Source organism: Schistosoma haematobium, chromosome 1 (genome assembly GCF_000699445.3).
Source record: "Schistosoma haematobium chromosome 1, whole genome shotgun sequence".
In the NCBI taxonomy this organism is placed as follows: Eukaryota; Metazoa; Platyhelminthes; class Trematoda; order Strigeidida; family Schistosomatidae; genus Schistosoma; species Schistosoma haematobium.
In genome coordinates this window covers 40639080-40648616 of record NC_067196.1, presented here as the reverse complement: position 1 = coordinate 40648616, position 9537 = coordinate 40639080, and the positions used below count along the sequence as shown (strand labels likewise).

General features: G+C 35.0%; 1 protein-coding gene across 2 annotated transcripts; it reads right to left on the bottom strand.

Annotated features, from left to right (window-relative positions):
- Positions 1 to 647: 647 nt before the first annotated feature.
- CAT2_1 (Carnitine O-acetyltransferase mitochondrial) lies at positions 648 to 8575 on the bottom strand. 2 transcript variants are annotated; one of them, XM_051218217.1, is made up of 9 exons: positions 8185 to 8575; positions 7505 to 7738; positions 7282 to 7464; positions 7038 to 7247; positions 6815 to 7003; positions 5281 to 5496; positions 2880 to 3017; positions 1802 to 2060; positions 648 to 1134 (listed from the first exon to the last, which is right to left on the bottom strand). In XM_051218217.1, exons 2-9 carry the CDS (start codon positions 7701 to 7703, stop codon positions 1077 to 1079), a joined length of 1452 nt encoding a protein of 483 aa, XP_051074056.1. In that variant the 5' UTR covers positions 7704 to 7738; positions 8185 to 8575; the 3' UTR covers positions 648 to 1076. The 2 variants fall into 2 exon arrangements, with proteins under 2 accessions (XP_051074056.1, XP_051074055.1); XM_051218216.1 differs by having other exon boundaries at positions 1802 to 5496; positions 8291 to 8575.
- Between the last annotated feature and the right edge of the window lie 962 nt (positions 8576 to 9537).

The following is a 9537-nucleotide window of genomic DNA, read 5'->3' as shown; positions in this document are numbered from 1 at the left end:
AAAACTAGTACACCTGTCATCACACTACCAATGTTTACTTTTCACTCATTATGTAGTCTTTTCCATTTTTATCATTGACTCATAAACTACCTTGACTGGTTTAATAATTTCGCATATGCACATAAATATTACTGTATATTAGAGTAAAACCTGGTCAGGATGTAATCGAAAACAATATTATTCGCTTATATACGTTTTTCTAAACGTGAATAGATCGGGTTAATCTTATTAGTGAGTATAGGACCTACAGAAAGTTAGTCTCACTTCGAATAGCTTAAAGTCACCGTTTCCAGTCATAAGAATGAGCGATGTAGGTTAAAATTTCACAAAAAGAGTTATTTCCCGTAAGACTGCTGATATGACATGCTAACGAATACCAACTAGTTTATATAAGTAGCAATGTTGAATTAACATAATGCTCTTTTTGAACTCTTAAATTTCATTTAGCCAATTATGAAGAAGTAATAATTTACTATTGGTGTAGCAATATTACACAAAATGTTTTCTGTATCACGAAGAATAAATCCAAGTCCAGTAGGTGGCCTAGCGCATTAACAATATACTTTAGTAGGGGTAAATAACAAAAGTCTATCAATGCCTGACATTCAAACACTTATTATGTATTAGTGATTTCAGTCAATGGGTGACACTGATTTTGGTACTAGTGAAAGCCAAGGGGTGTTAGACTTTTATCGTCCTAAAAATATTGAAATAAAAATCTATCTACTCCAATTCAGTCTGACAGCAACTTATTCTGCTCCCCATACCCTCCTCCGATCTTCGTATAGTAAAGAAAATACGCATGACAAACAATATCTGAGACTTGGAGGATAATGTAACTTAAACACTAATAATAAGTATAAATTAAATACAATTATAAAGCAATGTGGTAAAATACATATGTTAGTAAAAGCACTACAGAATCAATGTTAAAAATAAATTTTCCGCAAGATTATTTGTTACAATGTACGAGTATTACATAAATTATTAATAGCATGTTTGTAAGAATTTCATCTCTTGTTTTACTTTACACATCACTTATTCACATATCTCTTTGGAACCACGTAGTTTTCTTTCTAATCAGCTGATGGAATTACTTTGAGTTGTTCAAATGATGCCTTTTCTAATGATTCTCTGTTTTTGACAAAAAAAGAATGAATCAATTAGAAAGAATCAGTTAAAAAAGAGATGACAAAAAACATCATATACAGCACTAACTACATGATAACGCTGGACTTGTATGAGAACATTTATTCACTATTGAAAGAAGTAGACACAAAATAGGTATAGCTGATCAATCATTATTATGGAATTCATTATGCCGAAATCAATTAAGTTGAAAATTATGAAATCGGCAAAACTAATCTGTGACCGTCGTGAATTTCATACTTTCTTAGAAAGTTGAGTAGATGTAAATCACTGTTAAACTTGGTTATTACTGCTTAGCTGTTAAGACTGTTAATAGACAATATGAGTGGTACTGTATTTTCTGAGATGGATGGTCTATTCATAAAATGTCCACTGTCTTTCTAGATAACAACAGCACCACAAGCAACTAATGGACGGATACTGCATGAACGTTTACAACACACTGCGAAAAGATGATCGACTTCAATGCACGGTGATATGGTATTATCATATCATTATGAAGTTTTACTACTCAAAGAATCCGAATATCAGAATAGTTTTGCAGATAAGACTAATCTCAAGCAAACAAATTTATCAAAATATATATTTATGAAGATAGATATTAGAATAACAAACGAGTGTCCATATAAAAAAAGAAGCACGACTTGGTTACCTGTGATCTGGATGAGCAATCTGAATAAGAGCATGTGCGCGCTGCCTTAAACTACGTCCAAATAAATAGGCGATACCATATTCGGTGACAACATAGTGAGCATGAGCTCGAGATGTTACAACACCGGCACCAGGTTTAAGACATGGAGAAATTTTACTTTCACCACGTTTTGTCGTAGATGGAAGAGCAATTATAGGTTTGCCTAAACCATCTTCAGCTATTGCAGCCCCGCGGATGAAGTCAACTTGACCACCAAATCCTTTAGTCAGAATAAAACAAGACATTATGGACATTTTAGTATGAGTTCAATTATCATCATTAGCATACCGAAACAAAACTTTCATGAAAGAATCACACGCAAGAATGATTTACTAGTAACTGAAGACTGGATGTAGTATTAAAAAAAGGACCGAGAGATATTTTAACTTTGGCAAACTGTTCATCAGATATGGCGAGTTGTAGTAAGTTCCGATAGACAGACCAGATATTTTGTTTATTTAAGCAGTTTGGGAAAATGCGAACAATTCGGGGACATCTTTTGCAATGGAATATAATCAGCTATCGTAAGTGTACAAGGCTAAGAAATCTCAAACGATGGATGAAAAAACGATGAAAATTAATACCATTTCACGTGGGTAGAGTTTTGTTAAGATTAATGTATATGTACCGAAGGTTAGCTTGGATCCGAACTGTTTATGTGAGGGTTCATGATAACGAGATGGTGGAGAAAATTTGTATCTCAGATTCATGATAACATCTAGTTACCGAACATGAAGTGAAGTACGGTTCAAATCAGGGACCTGATGGTTTAAAATCGAGTTTACAATTATTCGTATAGGGAGTTTGTAGAGCCTATCGAATGATATTGACATCATGAGCCCACTAGTCAGTTTCTGGTATCACGGAGTTACCTCGAAATTAGTCACTGGTGAGCAAATGATGATTCAAAAGACTTTAACTAAATACTGTGGGAAGTCTGTGCTTGGTAATATGTGACTTAAATAGACGGATGGTTTATAGCAACAAGAAAAAAGAAATACAGTCAAAACGAATGAAACAATGTGTACTTCAAATTTACCTGAGTAGATTCTACTGCCAACAGAATCGGATACAATTTGGCCAGTTAGATCAACTTCAATGCATGAATTAATGGAAACCGGTTTTGGATTTCGGGCTATTACAAAAGGTGAATTAACCCAGGCCACATCACGGAATTCTTCAAAAAATAGAAACCGAGAATTACTGTTATGATTCCTAGATGATTACTGACTACATAAATTTGGTATTCCAATTAGAGTTTACATGTGAACTCAGTTTACAGAAGTTATACGTGAAACCCTTGGTAAGTCACGATAATGAGGTCAGATTTAAACTCTAATTAAAAAAGTCACACAAACATACTTCATTTGGATTTGATTAGTGTTTATCAGTGTTTTTAATAGACGAAGATAGATCATGGTTTTATAGGTTTTAACTATTTGGATATTTATTCTGTTGTGATCAAGTTAGAATAAGTCACCTGATGGATCATGATTAATTCATGGTTAGTTTACTGTGAATTCATATCTTGAGTTTCTCCAAGATACAAAATAATCGTCACTCATTTATTACTGGCATGTTTACGTTACATTTTTTGTATGGCATAGTCGATACAGATTGTGTATGAAACAGTTTCATCTATAAAAATCGTACATAATACATCTTTAAATAGAGCAAAATGCTGTAGTTCATCCTCAAGTTATTTCTAACAAAACTAAGAGAAATGTATTAAAACGCATCAATTCGCTAAAAAAAGGTAAATAAAATTACGATTTAAAAAAAATCAAATTTGTCAAGAGTTTCCTTTTTAGGAAAAATCGGAAAGGTATTAAATAATTTTCTATTACTGTTGACTTTATATTTAAGATATGATATTTTATGAAGCTAAAAGACGAGTCCAATAAAGCCTATTTCATACTTTTGTAAATGAATATATTGAACTGGTCTGTGAATTAGAAGAATGTTCTTACTAATATGATGCAGACAGTACAAAGTATTGGGGATAGACCTCATCAAATGATTTTCTTGTAATCAACTAAGCAAACAAACATTGCACTTTAGCTTCGTCCTACATTTTACGCAATCTTTAACTTTATTTCCGTTCCCTTAATTGTTGTCACACTGTCACTTTTCTGACCATGTTTATCACTGTATGTCAAAATGTATTGTTAATTTTGGTACTGAAATATAGCACATTATTTATAAGCGGCTGATGAAAACCTTGAAAAATAAAATGAATTCATGTTATCCTATCCAAAGAACTTTACCCGCTTTATTCTATAGCATGAAATGAACCAAATCTATAAAGTTAATCCATAATACAGAGAATCCAATACAAATAGAACTCATTGGCGTGTACATATGATCATTTAATATTTGGTCACATGTTTGAAACTGGTCCCAAACATTAAAATTCCAGCAACTGGATAATATTATTGGAATTAAGAAGACGTTTAACTAGTATCAAAATACACGAACAAATATGCTACTTTTTAGTCCTGAAATACGTTAATTTCGAAACATTATCAAGTGTTATCGAAAATAAAAAAGGCGTTAGTGATCATAAAACCATTTCTGGCTTAGATCATTCTAATCCATACAAAACAAAAGGACAAGACTATATGAATAAAACTGTTGATGGGACTAAAAATTATAATCTAAGGTGATTTTTTCACAACAGCGATACAGACACTTTGGTTCTGAGAATCTTTAGTCATTTTAAACAGAATTCGTTCCAACTTGGAGGTTTGTGGAGAGAAAATACATAAGAGAAGCTTGGTTAAAAAAATGGAATATAGGTGTGTAATTTAGTTTGTGGAGTAGTTGTAAGTTGACAACAAGCAGATCTTAAAACCTGACTGGTTATGAACGATTAACAATAAGTTTCCTTTCTGTTCATTTGAGAAAAATAGAGAGAATTGTCTTCTCAAAATACGCACAAGGTAGAACTGAAAAAATTATAGACAAGTGATGTCTACGGAATCGGACTTGGTCTAACTACGTTAAGATGCCTAGAAAAGGAGAAAACGTACGCAATTTATTATGGTACTTTAAAGAGTTAAATATATATGATTCGAGAATATTCTTTTCAACAAATTATCTTCAAGACCTATGGTTGTCTGTCCCAATTGATGATCCAAAAAGTGGCCAGGTTTAAGGCAAATACATCGTCTAAAATTATAGCACGTGAACATACGATTGTTTATAAATTAAGGAAAAATTGTTAATTTTATTGAAATCACGAACCAATCTAAGTTAGACAACAACTGAAAACATGAAAGTGCTGGGCAGAAGGCTTGAAAAGAATGTTCATCGTCCATTTATTGGTGTTTCAATGTGATGGGGATTTATAAACGGTTAGTATATTGATCAGTATTCTATAAAGTTTATCTGAAATACCTTATAAAAACAACAATAAAAATTTAACTGTAGAGACTCACCAATCAATGGGTTATCATGTAAAAATTTGAAAACATTCTCTGTACCAATGACAAAACTCGTGACAACTTTCCCCGGACGTACTACCTTGTTCGCATTTGTTATAACACCATTTTCAACTAGTTTAATAATTCCATCTGAGAACATTTCTGTGTGAACTCCTAAGTTTCGATGGTTGGAAAGCTTATCTAAGACTGAATCTGGAATTGCCCCAATACCTATAATGTAAAAGTGATGTAAGGATTTTGTAAATAAAATCCAGTGGAAAGTCTTAGGAATAAAAATTAAAGTTTACCACGAAAAATGATGAATATTACATTATGATAGAATGTATAGCCAAAAGTCACTTTTGGAAACAATGAATTGGAAGATATTGACTGATATGACAGATCGTATTACTAAATATACACTGGCATGAAGCAGTGTCTAGTTTTTTTCTTTAATCGCTATCAAGACTAGCTATGCAGGTAATTGTGTGATAATGATTGTTATTAATTTTCACTTATTGTGGTGATGTGGATTGTGACACCTTAGGTTGATCCATATTTGTGTCGAGTTCTACACTTTACGAAGAATATGTGCTCCAATAAGTGCTCTCGAGTACTAAGTATTTGAAAAGCTTTTTTAGTTGAATAGGTATAAAGTCACTAGTATATTAGATAGAATAGACTAAGTCCCCAAATGCCCAGGTAAGGCCGAGAGTGAGGAGAGTCCGCTCTCCCTCTCGAAATGCTCTCACATGGCCACACGTATATAGCCTCTGCCAGGGAAGTCCTACTCACTACTTTCTTGTGTCGGGGGTGTTGTTTATGGAATTGAGAGGACAAAAAACGAATGTGCGGCGCTCTAACCGGGTTGGTGGACACGGAGAGTATGAACCAATCGCTGGTCACCGGTTACCATGTGACTGCATCTCCTTACGTTGTTCCACTGCCTTATGGATCAGAACATTAGGTCGAAGGCTCCAGGTGTGGTCCCCTAAGGAAACCACCTGCTTCGGTTTGGGCACCCGGGCAGTATCACAGCCCTCACACAAATCAAATGAGGTTTGTGTGGCGCATATGTATCTGGTGCCTCCCTGTACCAGTATTTGTGTTTAAATAAATAAATAAAATAAAAAGAATAGACTAAAGTATCAGGAATGAGACTGTCTTAAAAGTATTCTAGTTAGATAAAAGTTATCTCTATTAAAAACAATCAGATACTTCAGTGAGATCGAGAGAATTTTCCAATTATAGTGGCAAGATTTAAACATCCAAGCTTTGGCTAATCGGTTTGGAGATTTTGATGAATTAAGAAACCCGGTTGTTAGTTAGGTCACAACCGAGCGTTATCTCTTCATACAGAAAACAGTCGTAACGCAATAAAACTTTAATTCCGTTAATACTAGTAAATCTTAAACAAATATAGTGCTTGAAATAGTAATAAAAATTAGAATGTGAGGAACTTCAGCGTTTATGGATATACGCGATTTAATGACTTACGAGAAAACAATTGTTTAGGTGAAAAATAATTACCTTTAAAATGTTTACTAACCTGTTTGCAGAGTGGCACCATCATCGATTAGGTTATCTGCAATCAATGCGCCGATTTTATCTTCAACTTCGGTCATTTGTCGTGGATTCATAAAGTGACAAGGCATATCTCCGTGGATGATCGACGTGAAGTTACTTATGTGTACATGGGCATCTCCAGAAGTGACTGGTAAGCTCGGATTTATTTGACCTTTAAGAGTTATAGTACGATGGTAAGAACTTACCAACGAGGTGCTTAGCTGACTCAATAGCAGCACGAGTAACATCTACACTTGGACCAAGAGAACAATACCCATTGACATCCGGAGGACTGATATTTAGTAATGCTAGGTCGAGTTTTATGATATTTCTGCGAAATAGGAGTGGTATTTCACTCAAAAATATAGGAACATAATCGGCTCTTCCACTCTTGATTGGATCTCTACAATTGCTGCCTGTAGAAGGACAGTAATGTTATGTATTTTATACCTGTGAAAAGTGACACAGATCGGACGTGACTACTTGCTTCAGGATTGATAATTGGAAAGGGTCCCTCTGTATGAATGTGGTAAGCCGATATATTCTTCAGCTTTTTAGCCATGACATAGTTATAAAATTCCGAAATAAGTATTGTAGGTGTAGCTGCGCCGCCGTGAATAAAAACTTTGGCATCTAGTTTCAAATACAATTATATTAAAGTCGGGCAACTTACCATCATTCAAAAAATTGAAAGCTTGCTCACCATTCAAAGCTGTCTTCGGCAAGTTCCCAGCAACGACAGCGAAAGGCTCTCTTAATTTTATTTTTTCAATTTTGTGTTTTGACTCATGGTGTAATGCTCTCTGATATTTGCTGGGTAGAGCGACAAAAGTGACTTTACTGAAATAAAACTGTCGACAAACTGAAAACATTTGCTTTTTTGAGGCCGAGTAAGAGCTGTTTAGTTCTAAATACAAAAAGTAGGGATGATACAGCTTTAATATACATCTTAATGAACATTCAAGTATTTTGAGGGTTAAATGTGGACTTATAAAAAGGATCTTTGTACTTTTGCTAGAATAACGAGTTGTGGAACTCAACCCTTTAAGTTATGATACAATGGAGATCCAGAAGCGATCATCTTTCTGAACTGTTTAAAACAAAACACAATATTTGGTGTTAAGCAAAAGGTTAACTGGCGACCATTTATATCTTTAAACACTGTTCAGTTAAATAATGAGAATTAAATTAATTTTCCCAGTTAAGAAATGAATAGTCACTTCTGGAAAGCGATCAGTTGATAGCCTTTTACGCCTAGTTACACTTGCGATCGATCCCAGAAAAGAGATTATTGAAGATATAACAATATACAAAGTTAACAATAATATACCATAAAGAACTATCACTACGAACCTCAGTGTCTGTTTACGAGTAGAGCAGAAAGTAGCAGATTACGGTTACAATGCAAATTGAATATTATATAACAAAATGATAACAGTTATTATGAAATGAATGTTACTTGTAAGCTTCTCTCAGAGTTCATATGATTAGCAAAGGTTCCTATGAATATGGTCGAGCCAACGGCGTAATGAGAAAGACTAAATCCGATAGTATTACGTGGTAATAATCCGTGCCAAATACCCAACGTAGTGCGAAAAGACTTAAAAGTATGTTACGACACTAGTAAAATCCTCAACCACCAGCCACGGCCAGTAAAGCAGACGAAAATTCGAAGAACATACGTCTAGTTTTCAAAAGTCGCGGTAGTGTGTTGTATATATTCATTATATCAGTTTCTTTGTCATCGATACAGAGAAACAACAGCTATTGGATATGGTTCAAATTCAAATGGTTCAAATGGTTGTGGACGGAATAGAAGAAGCTTTCGCTTAACAGGCTTCCGTGTCTAGTAGCAGGGGATCACCAAATCCTCCAGGCAGGAACCTAGGTATGTTAACAATAAAAGAGGAAAAGAAATTGGTAAATCATAGTGCGATGCTGTCCTTGGTCCTTAAGAATAGGTCAAGTTGCCTCTTGAAGGACTCCTGAGAAGTCGCTTGGACTAGCTCGGCCGGCAGCGAATTCCAGCTTTTGACAACTCTTAAGGAGTAGAAGTTGTGTCTACATTCCGTCTTGCTATGTTGTGTTTCCAGTTTCTGGGTGTTACCCCTTAGGTTATTGTTCGAACTAAGCTTAAGTAGGTGTTTAAGAGGATGTCCAGAAGTGTTAAGAATACTATAAGCCATTAATAAATCACCTCTAAGACGCCTATATTCTAGTGGGTAAAGGTCTAGTGAACGGAGGCGTTCTTCGTAAGGCTTAGATTTGAGTCCTCGAACTGATTTCGTGGCTCGCCGTTGGATACGCTCCAAAGTGACCTTATCCTTTTGGAGTGAGGGGGGGGAGTACTATGTTTCCGTACTCTAAATGGGGACGGATGAAACTATTGAAGATTGTGTGGAAAGTTCTTCCGTCAAACTGACCAAAAATGTGCCTCAACGTTACCAGTGCAAGGTTTGCTCGGAAGGCATTTTTGTCACAGTTAGCGTAAGACTTTAAGTCATGGGGCACCAGGACTCCTAAATCTTTTTCGACTTGGGATACTACTAGAGAGGAGTTTCCTAAGTTGTAACTGTAGTTTGCGACATGTCGCAGATGTGGTTACACATAAAGTGTGAAAATTAGAGAAAAATTGATCTGTTTTGTCGCTAAAAATCGCTGATTATCCACGGTACAGTACAGTTCTACTTTTGGGTTGACCCAAGC

Coding starts and splice junctions, on each gene's coding strand:
- CAT2_1 (XM_051218217.1), bottom strand. CDS start 7,703: ATGTTTTCAGTTTGTCGACAGTTTTATTTCAGTAAAGTCACTTTTGTC. Junction 7,465..7,504: donor TTTCAATTTTTTGAATGATG/GTAAGTTGCCCG, acceptor ATTTGAAACTAG/ATGCCAAAGTTTTTATTCAC. Junction 7,248..7,281: donor ATCTGTGTCACTTTTCACAG/GTATAAAATACA, acceptor GTCCTTCTACAG/GCAGCAATTGTAGAGATCCA.